At 44.2% G+C, this 23,749-nt stretch overlaps 1 protein-coding gene across 1 annotated transcript; it reads right to left on the reverse strand.

Annotated features, from left to right (window-relative positions):
- Nucleotides 1-211: 211 nt before the first annotated feature.
- TMC7 (transmembrane channel like 7) lies at nucleotides 212-23,383 on the reverse strand. The gene is made up of 16 exons (XM_090024463.1): nucleotides 23,209-23,383; nucleotides 22,650-22,884; nucleotides 18,432-18,580; nucleotides 16,494-16,661; nucleotides 16,246-16,331; nucleotides 15,630-15,775; nucleotides 14,182-14,329; nucleotides 11,679-11,852; nucleotides 10,615-10,769; nucleotides 9,811-9,928; nucleotides 9,140-9,237; nucleotides 8,688-8,871; nucleotides 6,516-6,646; nucleotides 5,599-5,754; nucleotides 4,253-4,331; nucleotides 212-1,589 (listed from the first exon to the last, which is right to left on the reverse strand). The coding sequence occupies exons 1-16, from the start codon at nucleotides 23,252-23,254 to the stop codon at nucleotides 1,530-1,532; spliced, it is 2,133 nt and encodes a 710-aa protein (XP_089880589.1). The 5' UTR covers nucleotides 23,255-23,383; the 3' UTR covers nucleotides 212-1,529.
- Between the last annotated feature and the right edge of the window lie 366 nt (nucleotides 23,384-23,749).

Raw genomic sequence — 23,749 nt, forward strand, 5'->3', positions numbered from 1 at the left:
GCACAAGGAACCCATTCGATTCTTAGATCCTGTAGCGTGTTTGCAGAATCAGCAGTGACAAATTCTGGTTTTCAGTTGGCACATAAAATATGTTGTAATCAAAAGAAATTTAAAAAGTCCAGTTAAAGGGACAAAATCTCAGCTGGTTAAAATCGACCTTGAAGTGCTCAATAAAATCTACTGTTTAAAAGAAGTAAAGAAGTAAATGTAGTTGACAAGAGATTCAGAGTTGTTTATTGTATGTTAGCTTCTTTTTTTAAAAAAAAATAGAAAAAACCTTCCTAAGGCATGTGGTCATAAAGATACGATATTTCTCATGCTGAAGAATAACAGTGCAACAGACTCATAAATACTTATTATATTCCAAAATACATTTAACCTTAATTCCTATAAATTTGAAGGTATATACTTATCATTCATTGTGGAAAATTCCAAACAATGGAAGCAGTCTTCAAATAAAGATAAATTCAGTGGCATACTTGAAAGAGGTTTTTTCACCAAAATATAGAGCTCCATCCTTTAATTTAAAAAGTAGTGTATTTAAGAGGTACTAACATATAAAAGTTTCCAACTGTTATGTTTTCACTTTGCTATTCATTTGCCTTAAAATACATACCTCTTAGAGTTGGATAACGCATTGTAACATTCAACACATCCACAGAACAAACATTTGAATAACAAAACATTACAAGGTACAAATAAAAAGGAGATCCCCAGCTCCCTTTAAATGGGCATAACTCCATTGCCCTGTTTTTCTGTGTTCCTTTATATCAGCCAAAAAGACCTGACCTAAAGCAGGAGGTTTAGTTTGTTAGTTTTCCCAACACTTGCTCAGAATTCCTTGTTCACAGGTACTTTGCTTCCAAAACACTTGAGGTCACATTTCCAGTGGATAACAGATGAGATTTACTACAGTGGCTATTGTAGAGCAAATGCTCTAAGTCTACAAACTAAAAAACATATTTAGACAACCTATTTCAATCAATCAGGCACTTATTTTTTCCCAATCCACTATTTCAACATAGTGATTTTAATACTTCCTGCAGTTGTTTTAAAAAGAGGAGTTGGTTGGAAAAGTGTAAAAACAAGCAAATATCTATTTTTCCCCTCTAACCCAAAGCATAACTTATAAACTACATATTTCAAACAGTTCCTGAACTAAGACCGTTCCTGGGAAGAATTTCAGCTCAAAGCAGAAAAATAGGGTTTAATGTAAACACTGAATCTTTAACTCTGGCAGCATAAACAGCTACACTATAGATTTCTGTGCAGGGTTAATATGCTACAGACACTTTAACTGCTCAGTCCTGCAAGCCTTATGCACTTTCTTACCTCTAAGCATTACTGATACTTGTAGGATAAGCATTGTTAAAAGGTGAGCCTGCACTAAGTTGTCTGCAAGATTGGGACCCACGTTAGTTATTTGGTTTAGAGGTCCTGCAAGTAATGGTAGTTTCTGCTGTGCCTAGTGGTTCAGCAAAGTCTTAAGAAGTCAAAGTTCATCTTAGTCATTTCTTATCGTAAGTTTTTCAGCCATGCTTCTGAGCTTCAGTGAGCTTTCTAATTAAGAACTGCTTGTCACGACACTCCTAAAAAGAAAGAAGGAAATAAAACACATTTAATTGAAGAAACTGCATGCATTTCTTCAACATATCAGCATGTATATCACTCTTCTCACTACCACACCAATAAAGGGGTGTTCTTACTACTTTGATTATCAGCATGAGAAAAAATCCTATTGAACATAATACAGCTGTAAAATTTAACACCACTGAGCTGGGAAAATTAGAATATGGGGGAGTTTGTTTCCTTTGAGCAGCTCACTAGTATTAGATTTTATACCTGCCTTGTCTTCATGAGGATTTTGCTTCACCAATTATAACACAGCAAAAATGTTTCTTAGTTCCAAGTGGATTAGCATATGTGACTGTAAAACCAGAGTGCACAACAACCAACAGCAGCTCCTGCAAGGTCTGAAGCCACAGCAGTTAGAAGGAAACACTCAGAGGCCAAGTCCAGATGAGCAGGAACGTGTGCTTCCCTAGGGACAAGTAGCAGCAGCAGACCTTATGCCACTGCTACTTGTCCCCGGGGAATGCCCATGCCACGTGCACTCCAACGCACAGCAGGTTCCCCTGGGTGGGGTAGGGGAGGTCGAGGTCAGCAACTGTGCTGGCCCCAACAGCCTTACCTGGGGGCCTCTAGAAGCACCAGCCATGGTGCAGCAGGGATACTGGCCAACAGCTGCAGCATGCCATAGCTCCAGCTGGCCAGGCTCCAGTTTTAGGCAGTGCATGCTGCTGCCATGTGCACTGCTCTGCTTTTTTTTGGCATGGGTTTTGACTCCAGGATCTCCCAGGGTCAAGAAAACCCCCTGCGCTGTAAAACAGCAGCATGGAGAACACTTGCATGTGTGGTGTTTGGGGACACAGACAGGTCTGCAGCGCCACGTACCACACATCTGTGATTATCTGGATGTGGGATTTTCAAAGCATCTAAAGGAATAGAAAAATGAATAAATTCCAGTGCTTTGAAACGGTGGAGACCTACCACATGTCAAGTGCTCTGCAATAACTGCATGTCTTTCCTTGCAAAAGGTGACAGCTAACCAAAGGCAGCTTTCTCACATTGAGGGATAGGGCACCATGGGCTACACCAAGTGTGGCCAGCCTGCAGCAAGAATGCCATAACTGGTAAGGGCAGCCTGTAGCAGACTGGGGAGGGGGCAGGTAGCAAAATGGCAGGTAGGGAAGGAAGCAGAAAGCAAAGAAGCAAAAAAAATTGGGCAGGAAGCACAGGGAAGAAGCAGAAAGCAGAGCAGCAAGCTGGACAGGGAGCACAGGGCTGGGTGGAAAAAGCAGAGCAACAGATTGAGTAGAAGAAGGAGATAAGAGTGGCATTTGGGGAAGCAGGCTTATCTATGGCACGCTTGCCAAAATGGTTGGCCCCCATTGGGCTAGAAATGGAGTTACCGTGGTACAGCTGGCACAGAGTAGACCCCCATCCCCCTTTAACTTATAATAATGTGTTCATATCCCAAGTGAAATAGGAGCAAAAGACCTTCATTTTCAAAGGCACTTGTGCTTCTCAGTCACTGCTTTTAAAAACCTCATCCTCAATATATGTTAACAAACATATCCTTTTCTCCCCTATTACATTTAGGCTGCTGACAGATGTGTGTGTGGGGGCGGGGGGGAGAAAAGCTTTACTGGAAGCAGCAGCCCACTGGTTTGACCCAGCCCTGGGGTGTCTGTATAAATCAGGTGCTACAGCCCCACTGCACAGGTGGTTTTTTTGGCCCTTTCATCTAAAACTGATTCAATCAGCTATTAGATGAAAGCATCACTGAAGTACCTCATCTATACACACATTGGGCAAGCCAGGTCCAATTAACACAATCTCTCTTCTGGGCATGTACTGGGCTCAGTGCAGGAGTGCGCCGAGTTTAAATTAAAGCACCTTTTTGAGGGGTTTTTACACATGTAAGCAGCCTTAAATAGCAAGTGTTGGAGTCCATCCTTAGAGCTTAATAGGCATTGATTCCAGCTAGGACAGCTTAGTCTTATGCACAGTAGTTTCTCAAATCAGTCGTTCCTAATGTAACCAGACCACAACTCACTTACGTAATATAAGTGCATGATTTAATAACACGTGGCACTGGACCATATTTGTAGACATGGATTTGGACACAGATGTCCCAATAAACCATGCATACAGATTATATACGAGGAACGGTTTTATTCATTGCAGTATACACAGCAATTGAATTTACTTAAACTCACCAACGTAAAAATTCTTGGAGAAAAAAAAAATGGAGTGTACAATTATGAGATCAGCCAGTCTGGACTCCTGCATAGCCCCAGCCAGGGAATAATTTCATTCAGTTATCCCCATCCTGCACACAGCGACTGGTGTTTGGTTAACGTTTACCCTCCTAAAAGACATCCTAGCATGAAAGCATCAAAAGATGGAGAATCCACCACTTCCCTGATAAATGTGTTCCAGTGCTGTTCAAAACTTCTGCCTCATTTCTAATTTGAATTTGTCTAGTTTCCACTCCCAGCCATGGGATTCTTGTTAGGCCTTTCTCTGGCTAGTTTAAAAAGTTTCAGTGCCTAGACCTGTCTCCCTGTGAAGGGACCCTGTTATTCATATAAAACACTTTGTTCCTTTGCACACTTGACTGCTCTCTAGTGCAACACAGTGGAAAAAGGTGGGGTGGGCAAAATAAAGACACATTATCAGATCTTACCATAACCAGTTGTTCCTTGAGTTGATTAACAACCCGTTTATGCGCTTCAGCCAAGGCAATGAAATAGAACATAATGAGGCTGCAAACAACAGGAAACCAGCATGTTACTATCCTGCACGTGTTAAAATTCATAAAGAACTTTTCAAGACTTGTACATAGTGTGAAGCAGAGAAAAAGTGTTGGTGGCTTAGTGGAGTTACTTCAGATAGAAGGATTGCTGAAGAATCAACATGCAGCTGGGATGCACAGGGCATAGCCATGGCTGAGATGGCCTGTAGCCAAGGGATTGCTGAAAGATTGGTATAGGCAGGTGAGACTCAGGAGGCAACCAAATGGAAGGGGCAAAGCCTCTTGCAGACTGCTCTGAGATCTATGGGGTTAGAAGGTCATGCCCTCTGACCCCTCCCAGAACCATCAGCTCCCCCACTGCCCTGAGGGGAGGCTCCCAGAGAAGGTCAATGTCAGCTAGGAGCAGTCCCAAAGTAACTTTGCCTTAAATGCAGTTTTTAACCCTTAATTTGTAGTCACATCAATTTCACATTAATTTCAGAAGTCTTACTAGAGATGCACCCCATGTAAGTCTGACTCAGAATAAGACCCACTGTCTGGGAAATAACAGGAGGTAGTAGGGAAACAGGTGCTGCAGATGTTTACTGGCTTATCAGAGAACTGTCATGGTCCCCACTTCCCAAGAATTCACAACTCAAATATCAACAAACATCTGGCACAGATGACCATTTATTTCAGAAAAATTCTAAGGGAAAACTGAGAGGAAGAAAGATAAGAAAAGATCCTGATTACTTAGTTACAACCCCAACACAGGAAAACACTTAAACCTTATGTTTTTAAGTGCTTTGTGAAATAGGTTCATTTCCAGAGTAGGGTCTTTCAGACAGACAGTCAGATGTACCACATAGCTTCTCAGGCATAAAAGCCACAAAAAGCTTCTGTGAACAAGCTTCTGAAGATCAATTAAAACAGCAAGATAAACTGAAAACTTATGTTTTGGACAGGCCTGTCTGGAAACCTGGGTCAAGTAGCAGCCTTGTAAACTCAGTTCCTTAAACTGGTGAAGTTTACACAAGTGCAGTTTTTGAGGAAGAAAGCATCTGTGCCTGCCATGCCAGTGTGCAAAATGGCTGGCAGCTAAGTTGGCTTCCAGGAGCAGAAAGCTCCTAGCTCCCTGTTAACAGTTAATGAAGACAAACTCCTCCATTACAGGTCTTTTACCAGGTGAGGAGACTGCCAAATAAAACTAGACTTACACATGACATAGAGAACCAAACTGCACAACTGCAAGGATGAAACCAAAGTTGCAGGCCAAAACAGCTCTCTGCAGCACTCACCACATAACCATGAAGAAAGGCACTGCAAAGGCTTCTGATGCCATCCCATAAAGGAACTTCTGAAGTCCTCTTGGAAGTCCATCTACTGTCTCTGGAATAACAGCCCACGAAGTATTGAAATTAATAAATGGCCCACATGCTTTAGAGGAGGGGATCCTGTTAAAAAATCCAAACAGAAAAGAGATGCTGTACTGAAAAATAAAGAGGCAATCATTTCATAGTTTATAGTTTCATAGCGCTTAGGGTTGGAAGGGACCTAAACAGACCATCAGGTCCGACCCAGGTAGGAATGAGTGCTGTAGTCATATATCCCCAGCCAAATATCTGTCCAGCCTCCTCTTGAAGGCCCCCAAGGTAGGAAAGAGCACTACCTCCCTTGGGAGCCCATTCCAGAGCCTGGCAGCCCTAACTGTAAAGTAATGAATACTGATGTCCAGCCTGACCCTTCTCTCCAACAATTTGTGGTCATTATTCCTAGTAACCCTGGGTGGTGTCCAGGGTAACAGAGCCTCCCCCAATTCTCGCTGGTCCCCCCTGGTGAGTTTGTCAATAGCCACCAGATCCCCTCTCAGCCTTCTCTTGTGGAGGCTGAACAGGTTTAGGCCCTTTAGCCTCCCCTCATAGGGCCTGCCCTGCTGCCCCTTGACCATGTGAGTGGCCCTCGTCTGGGCCTCCTCAATGCTAGCCACATGAACGTAAAAATCCAATCCTATTGAGCATATAATAAGTTCCTTTGGTTTGAATTACAATGCATTTTTGAAAACAGAAAAGCTCACTGTCAATAAGTATTTATTTCCTTTTGCATTGTATGCAGGTATATTTTCTAATGTATCATTTAAAAATGAGTCCATCCCCCAACAAGCTTCAAGCAAGCAAATAAATAAATGAAACTTTATAAATATGAAATCATCACTTACTGTGCCATGCTGAGTCCCAAGGGGATAAAAGCCAGCATGAGCCCAATCAACAGTACCAACAGGAAGAAAAAGTGAGAACTAGATGCTCTGAAAGGCCTTGTTGAAGGTTTACATGTATGCATCAAACTTATCTGGAGAAGAAGGAAGAAAAATATAAACCTCCTGAAGTGTCAGTTGTTTTTCCTATTACAATAGCTATCACTCTATCCTACCTCCACCCCCAGATACATTCCCAGCACTAGCTTTAAAGATGGAAACATACAGCTGAGTTCACCAGCACTGGTTGTCATCAAGAACATTAGCCCCAGTGCAACACTGCAGTAACCCTTCTCCTGGTGGAAGCCAGCATGAACAGAAGTAGCTCAGCTAACTGCATGGCACTGCCTTGCTCTGTGTGAATGTACACCGCCAGGACATTCTCCTTACAGTTGTCCTTAGAGCCAAGGTCCTACAGAAGTGATGGGTCTTTATGTCTATGTACTGCACTTGTAACAGTAGTGATGTCTGCCCAGACAGAGCATGTTCCAGGTCTGAGGCCTTCACCGTTAATTTCTAAACCGGGGGTCAGCAACCCCTGGCACACGTGCTGAGCATGGCACACGAGGCCATTTTGCTCAGCACACCATGGCCAGCCCCAGCTCTGGGTAGCTGCTGCCAGTGATGGAGCCTGGGATGCTCCCAGCAGGGCTTGGAGTGTCCCAGCTGCCTGCTGGGAGCAGCTCAGGCTCTCGGCTGGCAGCAGCCACCCGGAACTGGGGTCGGCTGCAGCCGGGAGGCTGGAAACAGCTATGCCGGGCTTCAGAGCGCCAGCATCAGCTCCGTACCGGCGCGTGCACATGCACATTAGAGCAGGCAGTGGGGGAGGGGCCTGAGGCAGTACAACCCTGGTCTCTCACCCGCTCCCCGCAGAGCTGGTGACTGGGCTCCAGAGCCCGGCACAGCTGTTTGCACCCAGCCTGGGCTCTGAGCAGCCGCAGCAAGCAGCGGCCAGGTTGCAAACAGCTGTGCCAGACTCCACAGCAGCAGCAGCAGCTACAAGCTGCCGGCGACTGCACGCACACCTTACGGCAGGCTGCGCTGCCCTGCTGTCTGCCCCGAGGTGCACGTGCAGTTGCCGCCAGCAGGCAGCTGATACTGCTCCTGTGGAGCCCAGCACAGCTGTTTTCAGCTTGCCCGCTGCTTGATGCAGCTGCCCAGAGCCCATGCTGGCTACAAACAGCTGCGCCGGGCTCCGGAGCCCAGTCACCAGCTCTGTGCTGGGAGCAGGAGAGAGACCAGGGTTGTGCTGCCTCAGGCCCCTCCCCTGCTCCCCAGCACGTGTGCACATGCCGATACAGAACTGATGCCGGGGCTCCAGAGCCCAGCGCAGCTGTTCGCAGCCTCCCAGCTGCAGCAGGCCCCAGCTCTGGGTAGCTGCTGCCAGTCAGGAGCTGAAATGCTGCAAGCCCTGCTGGGAACAGCCCTGGCTCCAGCAGCTACCCAGAGCCAGGGTAGCTGCTGACAGCCACAAAGCCCAGGCTGTGAGGCAGGGCCACAAGCAGGGCATCCTGCCATGTACCCCTTGCCCTCATTTTGTTTTTCTGGCATGCCAGCACTCTGGCACCTTCCAAGGTAGGCATTGTGGTGTTTTTCGGCACTCTGGCCAAAAAACGTTGCCTACCCCCATTCCAAACCCTCCTTCATCATGTTTACTTTAGCAAACCAATAAAGTTTGTTAAGAAGTTTGCCAGCAGGGACTGACTGCACAAAAGAAACTGTCAGGACAGATTCCAAGTTTATGATACGCAAGATCCAGGGAAATGAGCAATGCCTTAGATTTTCATTGTTTAGGACTGATTTGAATAGAGACCAGTCTCTCAACTCTGATGCTGGTAAATAAACTATGGTGAGAAAGTGTTGTACAGTAATTTCACCACACAGCAAGTTTTTCTTATCAAATGAACAAATAATTGATGAGCAGACCATTCAACATGGCATTTTCTTGATCCTTTCAAAGTTAAATACCTACTTTTTTAAAGCACAAAGCTACCCAGAACTTGGGGTCATATTATCTCATTTCCAGTAATCTGTATCTTCAGTGTTTGCTAAAATCAATAGCATTTGTAGGTTGTCTAAGTACAAAGGTTGCAGAGATCTATGCATTTTATCTTATTTACCACAATCCTTCTCTACCTTTTTTATATAGAAGACAATAAAATATTTGAGAGTTGCTATTGCAGGAAGAAGGGGTGAATAAAAGGTTCCAATCCAGCAGATCGTCTGCCCATAAATAATTTCCAGCACATTCTCAGGGATCCTGAACTCCTGAAGCCCAAACCACTGAAATACCCTCACAGAGCAGTAGGTAACTAGCAACCTAAAAAGACATCACACAAAATAAAGCATAAGTTCTGAATTCAAATCATAAAACTAACAACCCCCAGAACATCAATAATATATATTGAGTTAATTTCAGGCTTTTGTATGTTAAGCATTAAACAAATCTTAAAATGTGAATAAGGCTGAAGAAACAAGAATCCCATAGACAACTGTTCAGGTAATTTGTCCAGCCATTAGGTTGGCTACTAACTGGAAACCTGGTTAGAAAGATGCAAAAGGAACACTCAACACATGGTGATACTTACTTTCTAGGAAAATCAATAAAGACTGTTACAGCAAAAATGATAATGAAATCAAAAATCATCAGCTTATACATCTCCTGCCCAATTCGAGACTCCCAGCACTATGAAAGCAAAGAGGAAAAAAAAAGTTAAAGAACTTAAACTGTAACTACAGAATAAATCTGTCAAGCACAACCAACCAACTTCAAAGTCTACTACTGACATAACAGTTGAATTCTATCCATTGATATTTATAAAATGCTTCTCTCTCCAGCTGCCTTATAACCACTGATTATTTTAAAAGTTAGTACAGGTGCTATAGTTCCATTCCAGTTGATCTACTGTGCAGGATCCATCTTATTGGCCTGAATACAATCAGGGTTTTACCCTAACAGATGCACATAGGTTTAAGAACTTTAATATTTCCTGTTGTACTACTGCTCTGATTACAGTCTGGCCCCAAATGTGTACAGCAACCCAAGGCCTAATTCAGAGCCTAGTAAAGATTTGGTAGAAGAGGATCAAATCCCACTTCATGCAGGAGACAGACAACAAACAAACTAGTGCCTCTCCAGGAGGATATTAAAACAAGCATGTCTGAAAGTGAACAGCAACTCTGAATACCTGACATGCAAACATTCTCCTAGCTTATTTGGCAGCTCAGATTGCTTAAACACAAACGTAAGTGTGCTTACAGGGTAGAGCTCGTAATTGTATCCACAGGCCTTGCACTTTGCAGTAGCACAGGATGAGATTTGTGTCCCCAGGGAAAACAGGAGCACTCCAATGTTGGCCAGCCGTACAAAAACACACCTGGTGGAATGAGAGAACCCTGAGCTCCAAGCCATGAGTAACGTCACAGTTTTTGGGCCTGGAGTCCCTAGGAGTCTTTTCACCGTGATGAGGGATTGGAGGAGGTCCTTTACATACAAGTGCTCCATAAGGCCTGAACTTTGGGACAGCAAGAATCCTGGCTACTACCCTCTTATTGCCTTATGCCACCAAGTCAGTTCTTTGCCATTTCTTATCTTACATTATCTTATGGACAAACCACTTAACCTTAACTTCTTGTGGGGTCCTGCTCCTACCCTTCTCAGTGCAGGGCAGTAATACGAGTAGAGCTGCTGACAACATACACTATTGCTGACCCAGAACTGGTGCTTTATGTGTGGTCACGGTAAACTTCTATACTGAACTGCTGAGAAGTGTCATGGGGTTTTACTTTCTCCCCACCCCCTCCCCATCACCCAAGTTAGATCAGGGTAAGCACTAAAACCACATAAACAAAAACACAGCTAGAGGAGCAATTATATTATCCTGACATTATCAGAGTGGTGGATTGTTTGATGTCAAGCAATTTTGGCTGCTCTCTGCCAAGCTAGCCCCTCTTGCTGGGAAGCAAATCTGTGCTCCCTGGTTTGGGGATGTTTCTAGTCTATGAAGAACAAGCCCAGCTGCCATGGCAATGCCCACAATATTTACAGCATTAGTGTGCTTACCGCATCAATGTCAGCCTGATTTCAAAGGCTGGGGAATAGTCCTCTAGTCTGATTATAACCGCAAAGATCTGAGGAGCAATAAAGTTGGCCAGGGTGATCACTATGGAAGGGAGGTATTGCACCAGGAGGTTATCTTCAGCAGTACTGTCACCATCCTGCAGAAAAGAGAGGAAATACCAAAGACACACATTTCTCTGGTTCTGTTCTCTGCTGACTCCCGTCAGCTCCAGTCATCCAGCACTACATGGCATCAACTTTCATTCCTATTTCCCACTCTCCACCTGTCTCCTGGAAGTGCAAATAGGCTTTTATTGACAAAACTGCATTTCTCCATCCCTTCCAATATCTCCATCCATACAGGCACGCCACTTCATTTACAGTTCCCAAGAGAAGCAGGTTCCAAGTACATGCAAAATATCACTGGCAGCTTTTGTTAGAGTTCAATAAAAACATGATAGCACCTGTTAATTCCCACTCCTGCCTGCAGCAGTTCCCCCAACCTGCCCAGTTTTGGGCTCCCCCACTGATTTGCAGGGTGCCAGAACTTCACTCACTGTGCATCACACACAGAGATCCTCTGTCCTGCCACCTCCTCTTCTTTTTTCTAGCACTATCATCTCATCACACTTGCTTCCTCTGCCCCAACAGGGTGTTCCTTTAGAGACTTCCCAGTTGCTGCTGGCTTAACAAAGGGAAGCCTCCCTGCAGTGTCTCTCTGAAGTTCCCACCTCTCCTCTCTGTCCTACCAGAAAATATTCTGGCTACTGCTGATACAAAAACTTGCTCTTCTACATGAAGTTCCCACCACTCAAACAACCTTCCCATCTCCTCACATCCTCTCATTTTAGGTCCCAGTTGAAATGGCCATTTTTTTCCCTTTTGCAGCACCTTTCAATTGCTTTTTCCAATTTAAAGGTAATTAGTTAACTAATGAATGTTTTGGGATCCAGCCAGTTTGCATGGAATGGTGTTCAAAAATGAAGTGCTATTATACCAAAATACTTCACTCCATTGAGGGTGTTCGTGCTATCAAGATTTGGTCTAATTGTCACTCTGATACCTACATTGGAAATAAGTTCTTGTGAGTAGACAGTTGCTCTATAGATAGAGTAAAAGCATCCTAACAAAACCCCAAGGACTATGATGTTTAAAAATATTCTCAGACAGTAGATGCGCAGCTTTTCTCGCGTTGTCCTTTCAGCTATTTTTTGCCTTAGTCTTTCTTCCTCCAAGTCTGTCTACAAAACAAAAGAAAACTCAGTGTGAGGTTATCCAATGCAAAACAAAATGTGTGCATGTGCCACCTATACCTGGAACTTCTGATTGAGACAAAGATGTGCATATACTGTCTCTCTTATCCTAAGAATATATACATTTGCAACCCGGTTTAACAGTTAATGAGGCAGGAGTCTTTTAATTGGTTTCAATGCAACTCTCCAAAAAACAAGTGTTTCCTGGTCTTTCCAAGCTGGCAAACCTTTATTCCAAAGCAGAAATTTTTGCTTTCCCCTTATATTCACTGTCAGGATAATAAAACAGATCAACAACACCAATAAGAGCGTATGTTTGTGTGCACTTTAAGGGTCTGACAGTGAATACTTGATTTCAAAGGGGGAGGGCAGGGAAGAGGCAGGAAGGGGAGCGGGTGGAGAGCACAATTGTCTCCACTTTAAATTATATTCACATTGTCAGTACCTTGTGACCTGTCCTTGTGTCCTGGGGATTCTAACCTGCTGAATGAAAAAACACTCCCTCACATCCATCATATAAACTAATTAGTTAGTACAAAATTTGGGTCGACAACCAGGGTTTCATTTCAAGTCCATAACCTGCATTTCTGCTTGTTCTACAAAAGCCGCAGCAAATTCTTTGGCCACGTAATGAAAAAAATATAATAATAATGTTCAACATTCCTTATTATTAACAGGACTTACGATCATGGCTGAACATATAAGATAAGAACTCTTAATTCATCATAATTAGGATGAATTATAACTGAATGTAACGTATGAAAACTGCAAAGCGTTTTAAGGCCAGTGACCCTAGCAAAGTTAATTTTTCATCCCCCGATCAAATACAGCAGAGGGGCACCATCATGCCATTAAACTGACCCCCCAGAGCTGACAGGATTACCTCTGGGGAAGAAATCCCATCTCTCTGCTCGTTTTATTTGAGATATGGGATTTGGGAAGCAAACACAGGGCGGGTGCTTAGTGTAGTATGTGGTCTGCTGACAAATGTGTGATAGCATTCAAGGACACCCGACCTGCACCCTGCTTACCTGAGATTAGACTGCAGACTTTCACTAGAAATTCAAATCTCCAGCAGGAACTTTACTTGGAGCTGTACTGAAGACCCGAGCTAGCTTTATCCTAGACCGAGGTGTGGTTTACCTGAGCTCTGTGCAGCTTCTGGCACCCAAAATAGCTAGTTTAAACCTCAAACTGGTATCTCTGTAGTGCACTGCAATCTGCAGTGTAGACATAGCAACTGAGTTGTAACCCAGCTGGCACCATTTTAGACTCTCCAATTAGGATTAACTGATGGGGGTCCTGGTACCATATGAATAAAGGCTTTATGGGAAGGGAAAAAAAAGACAAGTCTTGTATTTTGTGATGCAGAAGCCATAACTTGCTTATAGCGGGGCTGTCCAACTCGGGTGGTGGTGGGGGATGAGCGGGGCTGTACATACCCCCTCACATACCTTGGAGAGGGGAGCGGTCTCCTGGGGTCCCTCCAGCCAGGCATACAGCCTGGCTCTGCCCAGACTGTAAGAACAGACCCTTACCCCAGGAGGGAGTCAGGAAGCAAGTCAAAAGAGAGAGGAGGCAGCAAGATCCTCCCCATCATAAACAGCTGGAACAATGCGGGGGAGCAGTGACCACGAAGGAGCCTGAGGCTGCAGGTTAACCCCTCTCATGGACCACTAGTTGGACAATCCTGATTTTACCAAACCTTCCTACCTCAATATACCAGATGAGCCAAAAGGGAGAAGTGCAGTGGGCGGGTCTCTCCACAAAGTTCATCATTTTGCTAGACACATCAGGCAGCAAGCACATGTGGAGAGCATACAGTAGGTATGGCTTTCACCAGAAATGCCAGATAGCAAGTTCCTGGGGGACTAAAAGCCCCTTGTCCCGTTGGGAACCCCTCTGGATGTCTTGTTTGAATCCCATTTTCTGAACATGCCTACAGGCCACTGAAATACCCAAATGAAAGCTCAGGACTTTAAAAGCAATGATGTTGCAATTCATCAATGAATCTTCATACCAGCTTTACTCTGATGTTTAACAATGTTACAACCTTACAGCCCAACCAGCAATGGCTTTTTCTGTCAGGAAATTCAGAAAGGAGCACGGAAAACACAGTTGGGCATTGGTGGTAGGGGATGGCCCAATAGCTCTGTACATGTCCTAAGCTTGCCCCAGGCTGCCTACTAGTTCAGCTGACCATGTAAGAGGATGCAGGCTCTTCCCTTCCTATCCTATTGAAGTGCAAAGTCTTGTGCCTCTTCCTAACCATCACAACACACACAAAGCTGTGCTAACAAAAATGGAAGTTACTCACTTTTAACTCATACTGTAAACTACTATGCTTCAGCCGGGCAGCATTCAGATCTGTAATGCAGAAGTCCCAGCCTGCAAAGATTTTGTTACAGTAACTCTGAAACTGATCTTCATCACGCACCAAGTTTTGTTTAAATCCTTCAACAGACCTAGGAAAGATATCACAGGATTTCATCCATTCAAAATCTTATTTATTCCCCACCCCCTGAAAAAGCACAAAGGAACTAAGATTTCATCACATGATCTTTTTATCCTTTCAAAAAACTACTTAGCAATAAAACAAAGTCTTTACTAATCAACAAATATGCATGCATGCATGCAAAACATGTTGCTCAGGAAAAACTTATCTTTTCTATTTTATCATCTGAGCTCTGGTACAAAATAGTATCAAACTTCAAAGGTCTCTGATGAGGAAAACTATAACTTGAAGTTAATATAACCCTGAACCATTAAGTAGCTCAAAAAGGGACTTCAAAGTTACTGTAAGTCTTAGCAGCCACACGTTTCCAAAAGTATATTCATGTCCCAGAAGCTCTCTGCCAGTTTTACCTCCCTCTACTGACAAACTCTTTTTAAAGAGTTTTAAAAAACATGCAACTTTCCAGTTCATTATATTAGTCGAAATTCTGACAGCTCAGGACTGCTCAGTTGTGGACACAATACCTCATAATCATAAACTTCACTCACCCAATGTGCTTCACAATATGCAAGATCGTAGATCCAGAAGCTAGGTTTATTTATCCCAGACAAGATTCAGTTTAATTAGTTCTCTTAACCTAAAGACTTTTTTTTTTGCTTCAATTGATCAATGGCTGAATAAATCCCTTAAAAGCAAGCTATAGAAGGAATTTATATTCCTTTTGCTCTACAATCAACAAGTATTTGGAGGAAGATACCACAAGTTATTAATTATTATAATGGATTTAGGAAAACCTTCATTTGTATACCAATATGAGTCTGAAATTTTTCAGTATGTTTTCTGTATGTCACAGGTATGTCACATCTTATGCAGGGGTTACGTGCGCATAAGGTAAAAATTACGTATAGCTGAAATCGCCCTTCCTGCCAGGCTTCGGCGCTGAGCAGCCACCACACGGCCCGGACAAGGTGGGCGCAGCACCGCACAGCCTGTGCATGCAGTGCAACAGCTGCACCTTCCGCATGCACTCCTCGCCCCTCTTGTCCTCCACCGCCTCATCCCACCAGGGCAGCCAGCTGAGCATGAGCAAGCTGCCGCCACCCAGCCATGCCAGTGTGTGCAGGAAGTACCACGTGGCGCCGCACTATGCGCCATGCCCTGGCTGGCACCCGGTGGCCAGCCCCAGCAGCCGAGCTCGTATAGCTGAATTCGCGTAAGTTAAATACGTGTAAGATGTGACTCGGCTGTACTGGGATAAAGTATCAACTGTACAAAAGCAAATAGTAAAAAGATACCAACAGCATTTTTACCTTTTCACTATCCAGATGAGACTTAACGCAAGATAAGCAAATGTAGTCAATAAGTATGCAAGAGGTACATTGTACTTAATGACAATTAACTTTATACTATCAATTGCATAATATCCATAGAACAGACTCGTCAATTCTAAGAAACCCTGTGAAAAGATGAAGTGAAAACATTAGTAACAACATAAAAAAAAAAAAAAAAAAAATCAAGCTACAGTCAACCTGGTTTTGCCAAGAGCTGAGCAGTTAAACAGACATTCCTCTCTAGGTCCCAAAGTGGCTGTAACAATCTGCAGTCAGCATGAGATGCTCGCTCACAGTCCTCCCTGTTCTCTAATTCCTAATTCCCTTTTTGTTATTTTTTTCATGCAATGTAGCAGCTAAAAATAAGAATCAGAAAGAGACAGCTCTGTGACCAGGCAGGTATCTTGGACCACAACCAAGCAGTCTGCATTTTACAGACCTCAATGTGTCATAAAGAGAGATGGAAAAGCTGCCTCCCTAGTGACGTATATACATGCTCCATTTAAAAAAAAAACCCCAAAATTATGCTCTAGTAAAACCCATTTGAATTTCCTATGTATTACTCTGGATTAAGGAAGAAAATCTAATTACTTACAGTACCACTGAGCAGATCTATCATGTAAGAATAGAAGTAAACAAGTCCCTTAGGGCCATCAGGATTATAAATTGTGCACTGAGGCGCTGCAAAAAAAGAAAGAGGAAAGTAAGTAATTAGAAAAGTATTAAATAGCCATTCAACTGTGAGAGCAAGGAAACTCGAATACAATAAGCACTTTTACAGACCAACACTGATGTCCCATGCAGAACTTCTGACAAATAAGGGAATACCAAAGGGATGCTTACCTATGTTTCTTGGAGGAACCTTAACATAGCTGCTGTTGAAAACTCCATATTTAGAAATGATGGTAGGAAGTGTAATAAAACTGAACATTAGGACAAAGATTACAAAATTCAACACGACTAGGAAGCGCAGGAAGGAGAAGTAAGCCTGGATGCCAGTGCCAAATTTTCCTTTGAAAAGAAGAGAAAATGTATACAGTGATTTTGTTGTTGTTGATATCAAACAAAGCCAGATTCTAATTTCAGTTACACTGGGCTAAAACTGAGAGAAAGCCCGTAAAGTCAATATTTTGTCCTGAATTTAAATGGGAATATGATTTGCCACTGTCTCAACTACAGTGCTTCTGCCACTATACCTGTGCCTGCATAGCTCATTCAGCAGTGATCGTTAGTGGAGACAGCGCATATGTCAACACAAGGGGATTTCCTTCCAGTTTAGCTGTCCTCCCCTTCTTATTTAAGCTTTTCACTGTCTAGAACATTTTAACTGCTCAGTCAGAGATTTCATATAAGTGTTAAATATGACTCACCTCAAGCAATATTATAGCTTTAACAGTTAACTGCACTCACATATCACAGCAACCTACACAAGAAGGGACAAGCCAAAGATTTGGGGCCAAATTCAGAGAAGAATTTAAGGGCATCTAATTAGCTATTCGTTCTGACTAGGACAAAATAAATTATATAATCTTAGACTCCTTTCACTCAGACTCAAACCCACCTACTGAGGCGCCACCTGCTTTCTGCAATGCCACACCACTGTTGAAATGACTCTGAGTCAGCAGGAAGGAAACAAACACTGGCATCATTTACACACTACAGAGCTGTAAGGAAGCGATGTGGAATAGAGTGTACTTGGACACACCCTCCACCCCACTTTTGCAATCCTACTCCGTCTTGTCCAGCCCCTCGTAATGCACGTTATTTCCTGTTTCAGTGGGCCAAATTCAGAAGATGCTAGCAAAATGTCAATCAAGGCTGGTGAGACTGCTGGAGAATGACCCACCCCCAGCTCGCAGCAAAGGCAAGAGTCACACCACCTCAGGCTTATGGACAATATTGATCCCCTCAGCATGGGTACTGAATAACTCAGGGAAATAGTTATGGGATATACCACTACTAGGTCCAGGTCACCCACTCAAAAACCCAGCCACATTAGTCAGGACTAGAAGCTGTTTTTACCAGTTAGCTGTTCAGAGGCTCACATACAGCAAATCAAATGACTCTGACAAGTTCCTGTTGGCTGGTTGTGCAATGTATACTAAATGACACACTAGCCACTAGTTGGTTGCCTCAGCAAAGGCACCGGGGATCAAATCAGCATGGATGGACTCAGAACTAAGGTAGCTTAGCATGACATTATGGAATATCGGCACTGCTGCCATCTGGGCTGCACTACACCTACCCTGTAGACTTCTGTGTTCAAGACCCAAGTTTTGCAAACACTAAAAATCAACTCAAAGAAATTCTAAGAGACAAAAATGTAAACCTATTTTTAAAACTCAGACAAATTGCAATTTGTTACCAGTTCAATGAAATACATAGAACAATTCATGTCCAGGTTATCAATCATCTTTAAGCAAGGCTTAATTATTTAGACAATAGATAAGATTACTGTCCAAGTATGAGTAATCTCCTGTAGCACACACTCAAAGATAGCATCTTTTTTGGTATCACACTGACAATAGATGCTGACATTTTAATTCTGTGAAATGAACTTTATGATATTATGCTGTCTGGTCTCTTGAATTAATATGGTTTGCCATAGCTGACTAGGCAGCACTGATGTTGCTAACTCTCAAGCATGCCATCTTCTTTTCCGAGTTACATATGCATGCAGAACTATATATATATTTTTGAGACATATATAGATATATATGCTAACTATAATACATGCTTAATACAAATTTAGAGCAAGAGAGACTATTAAAAGGTTAATACCCTCTATGCTGTGGATGTCGTGTCTCCAAAGCTCCAAGTAGGATGCCGCCTCCTTGATTTCCTCTAGGAACTTCTTCCATGATTTCCTGCTGGTCTGTTTCCAATGATCCCATCCAGACAAATATTTTATATTAGCCTGCTGAATGTCTCTAGCAAACAGGTAAATGAAAAATAAAATTACTCAACACAGGGTCCATCTTTCCATTATGTAGAGAGTGAGCCCAGAATAACAACAGAAATAGTGAATAATTACAATAATCCTATTCAAAATATTATTGAATAGAACAAGTTTTAATTAACTAAGTATAAACCAAACACGCAACAATCCAACAATAACCAGCACCTTATAACAGGACATGTCAAATAATTTGAGGAACGTATTCTAACATGAATGGGTCTGCCTACATGGAGGATATAGCTTGCAAGCAAGGTAAGCCCAATATGGGTGCCTGCAGATGTCTGGGGATGCTGCTTCAACACACTGTAATCATGCATTGGATTAATCAAGTCTGCTGAAGCGTGCTAAAGCAGCCTTTAAGTCTCATGTATTGAGCATCCCTGTGCTCCAAAACAGCGGTGGAGGCAGTTTAACTAAAGCTTGTTTAACAAGTTTTAGTGAAAGCACCCCTGCCACCATTTTGAAGCCCCTGCCGCCACGGGGATGGCAAGTACACAAGAAGCCACAAGCAATTTAGACCGGGTCTTTGAGCTGCTCTAATTAAAGCACCTACTAAGGCAGACCCTACTATGACAGACTGCAGGACCTGAACCTGTTCAGCCTTCACAAGGGAAGGTTGAGGGGGGACCTGGTGACAGTCTATAAATTCACTGGGGGGGGGGGGACCAGAAGGGTTTGGGAGAGACCTTGTTTCCCCGAGCGCCCCCTGGCATGACAAGGAATAACGGCCACAAGTTGTTGGAGAGGAGGTTTAGATTAGACATCCGTAAGAACTACTTCACAGTCAGGGTGGCTAGAATCTGGAAACAACTTCCAAGGGAAGTGGTGCTGGCTCCTACCCTGGGGGTCTTTAAAAGGAGGCTTGATGCCTACCTAGCTGGCATCATTTGAGCCCAGTTTTCTCTCCTGCCCAGGCAGGGGGTCGGACTTGAAGATCTACAAGGTCCCTTCCGACCTGACTTCTATGATTCTATGATACTCCAGAAGCACGTGTAAAGGCACCCTATGATACCACAAATGGCAACTTGATGTTTTTCCTAAACCAGTTTCAAAATGGTAGTACAAAAAAAAATGTCATCAAGCCATTTAGCAAGGCCTTGGTTTTAAGTAAGCTGATGCACTGTTGCAAAACTGTCTTGAAACTGAGACAGTAAAAATAGGACAAAGCTTTATAGTTGTGGTTAATATAGCATCTCTACCGAGTTTTAAAATCAGTTTAGCTGAACCAGTCCTTTTACTGATTACATCTTTCCCCAATCTAGATAATATCAGGGATCTCTTCTAGGGCTTCTCTATAGAAAGTAGCACATATGCTTAATATGGTTCTAGGACCATATTAACCCCTCAAAGCAATATCAAAGGGACAGTGGAATAAGAGCACCATAGAGCAGGAATCATTTTTCATACTGTGTACGCAAGCAGTAGCAAGCACAAATCTTAAACTACAACGAAGGCACTCTCTTCTGACTCATATTTTTTAAATTTTCAGATATGCCTGATTTGGTTACTGAATGAGACAGGACAGGGTTCAGAGGGTGAAGTGATCTCTTCTTGCAAACAAAGGAGACAGTAAACACACACACAAAAAAATCAAAGCAACTGTATAAGAATACACAAAAGAAAAGCCTCTTCAAAAAATCTGTCGCAGAGGACTGTTGCTCTTTGTAAAGATTTAAGAACATGCAATGTTCGATAGTGTTTTTCATGTCCCCACACTCACCTCCAGCTCTGATAGAGAGGTGCTCAGTTGACTATTATGTTCCATAAATATCTTATTTAGCAAAAACAAACTCATGAACAGACCTGCTATCTGATCAGCTTGCAGGTACACAACCCATATTTACATTAATGAAGTTATAAAAGTTTCAAGGGAATATTGCCTTTAATTGTTCATATGTGAATATGAAAAGTACTGTGTTTAGGTCCTACTCCATCCAGTAAATTCCCATTTGCTTCCATGGAACTATTCACCAACGCTTTGTCAGACCAGCTCGACAAGGGGACACTGGACAGACAGAGAGCAAGAATGTTCACTATTCTATTACTCGGAGGGGACTGCTCGTCTAAGCTCAGTGGGAAAATGATCACGGGAACTATAAAAGCTAGAGATGGGAAAAGATGGAGGGGGAAGGACTTGGCTCTCATACAAGTGCAAGATACAATCCCCAGGAGAAGACACATTGCCCAGTAGAAAGAATATTCCACTTAGTCTTGGCCAAAAGCCCAAGAAACCTCAGCCTTAATATAACCAATTGATGTGAGCAGAGTGTGAGCGTAAGGATGCTTTAAAAATTGAAAAGCATTCTCAAAAGTCTTACCTGTAACAGGAGATACTGAAAACTGTTTGATATCATAAATGAAAGCCTCCTTTACAAAAAAAAAAAATCACATCATGGCTAGCAATTCTCATGTTACTGGTACTGGGAACTCTTGAGCAAAGGAACAATCCTTAACTCAATGGCTTTTTCTAAGTAAATACATCAACAAGAGCTGGGCAATCAAGCAACCAAAAGAAAAGAAAATCAGAGTGTAGCACAGAAGCTCATGCAAATACCCTAAAATATATCCTGTCACCATTGCTCAAAGACAGTGCACAGAATTAACAAGGAGGCCAAACCAGTAGAAAACAAAGGCCCTGATCTTGCAAATACTTATGCACATTAGTACATGCAGGCCCACTGAATGACCCATTGTTTCCTGCACAGGAACAAATGGGCCATGTGCATTATGCCAGTATGATTTCCACATTCTATTCAGTGGAGTACTGAGTGCGTATTTTGGTACAAAGCAGAGAGAAATCCTAATTTGTATTAAATGAGCAAGCAGCAGTTGACATCACCTTCAAATAAAGCTACAACTGCTCTCACAGGACTTCAATTTACAGAAACTACAAGCCCCAACACGCAGTCTTCCAGCAGGCACTTGGGAGAACTACCAGAGCTGCATCTGGATGCAGTGTAAATAGAGGCATTGACACCTTGGTTCTCAGCTTGAGGAGTTTACTGTTCAGTTTCTTGAGCATCTCTCACTGTGCTGGCAGCTGTTGCACGATCTGTTCATAATGAACAATCTTAACAAAGTACACAGGAGCCAGGGGTTAGATACTTGCAGGGCGATACTAACTCCCTAGCCCCTACATCAGCAAACTCTCCTGTCCCTCTTTGCAGAGATTCAGCCTCATTTCTTCAAAACCATGTCAACTCAACATAGTAGTCATGTTTCTTCCCCTCCCCACCCAGCCCCAACTTCCTACAGGATTAAACTCCATACAACATGTCATACATAAGTTACCTCTTTCCCCGTCAGGTCTTCCCCCTACCAGTTTTCCCAGTAGCTGAACTCTCATTCGTTTTGAGGGCCAGACGCTCTTTTCCTAGCCAAAGCTATAAGGCCACGAATCAGCACCTGATTAATCTGATTAAAGTGACTCGGGCTGTTGCTCAGCTCAGTGCCCAGACATCCTCTGACAGGGCCGTACAAACACTTCACAAAAAAAGGTGGATCTCCCTGAATGAGCTTATAACCAAAGTATATGGCAGGCAGATACACACAGAGAAACGGGAGGGAGGAAAAAGCTAAAGAAAACAATGATCTGACTGCAAAATAACCTCTGCATTTGACAGAGGATGTAGCTTTTCATACACTACATTCAGGGTTCAAATTACAGGGGAGCTCAGGGAGGCTGAGCCCTCCCATAAGAGATGACAGCCTCCCTGTAAGATCTGAAAGTCATAACCTGGGGGAGGCGAATCTCCAATTTTATTACGGCATCATGACAAATGGCCCAATTTTTTTTTGCAGACTCCCCACCCCTGAAAGAGTCAAAGTGTAATTCAAGCCCTGACTATATTCTGACATAACAAAGCTGAACCGTTTCCTTTCAATGCCCCATTTGTTACACGGGCAATGGATCTGGTGAACGGACTTGACACCTATTCCACCTCCGCCTGCCTTAGCATATACCCTGCACGGAAAAGAAAAGCAAAGGTTGCCTTAAACAAAAAACACAACCTTTCCAAAAAAATACAAATCAAGCCAACCTGAGTTTCCGTTTCTTCGGGATGCTCAATGGGTGCTCTCGCAGCGAGCCCACAGTGGCCCCACTCTGTGTCCCCGCGGACCGGCCATGTGTCCCAGCATAGCCACCGCTGCCCTGCTGCCAGTCGCGTGCCCCCGTCACCGATGCCCTGCGCCGCAGGATGGACTGGTAGCTGGGCAACTCTTGCAGGAGGATGACGGAGGGTGGGGAATAGCTCTCAGGAGGAAGACAGGCCTCTGCAACAAACGGCAAGCAAACGCACCTCAAAAACACAGCGTCCCAACGCTACCAGGTAGCAGGTACACTGCGGCTCGGCAGTTTCGCGCTCGCTGGACTCGAGGCGCCCTCGGGAGACGCCAGCGGACTACGGGAAAAGCAGGAGAGCCATCCAGCGAGCAGGCCGGTGGACTAGGCCCAGGTGCCCGCGCCCCAAAAGCGCCCCTGCGGCCTGACGCCCAGAGAGCCCGCCCGGAGGGGAGGGGAGGGGAGGGGAGGAGAGGCCGGCGGGCGCTCCGCGCACCTGCCCGCCGCGGGCACCGGGAGCCTCCAGCCCCGCTCACCGCTCTCGGCGCGGCTCCGCCGCCCGGTCGGCCGCCGCCCACTCATGTTCGTGCTCGTCTTGAGCGGGCAGAGCCGAGCCGAGCGGGGCCGGGCGCTGGTTTCCGGGCCGGGCCGAGCCAATGAGCGCAGGTGCGCGCGGCCTCGCCCGCCTCCAGGCGGCTGCCCGAGGGGCCGGGCCCGCAGCAGCCCCTGCAGGACGGGCCCCGCTCTGCTGGTGGGGTTTGTCCTCAGGCAGCGCGGGAGATGCTTAAAAAGTGGGGGAAGTCCTTGCCAATGGGTCACTGAGATTATGACCGGAGTTGTCAGGAGAACTCAGAAACAACCAAAAAACCCCAAAAACGTGGGAGAGGGTTTATTGTGTCAGTCCTATCTGCCTGACCCAGGCCTGGGTAAACGTGACGCGAGAAGCAGCGGAAGACGAGACATCACCATTTATTTTGTCGCTGTTGACAAGTGCACAGGCCGGGTTGGGGGCCACTTGTAAGGCCGAAGCGGCTCCTCCGACCGGTGCAAGCTCTCCGTGTGGTGTGGAGGAACCGC

This window comes from Crocodylus siamensis, chromosome 12, assembly GCF_052110815.1.
Source record: "Crocodylus siamensis isolate JL-2025a chromosome 12, ASM5211081v1, whole genome shotgun sequence".
NCBI lineage: Eukaryota > Metazoa > Chordata > Crocodylia > Crocodylidae > Crocodylus > Crocodylus siamensis.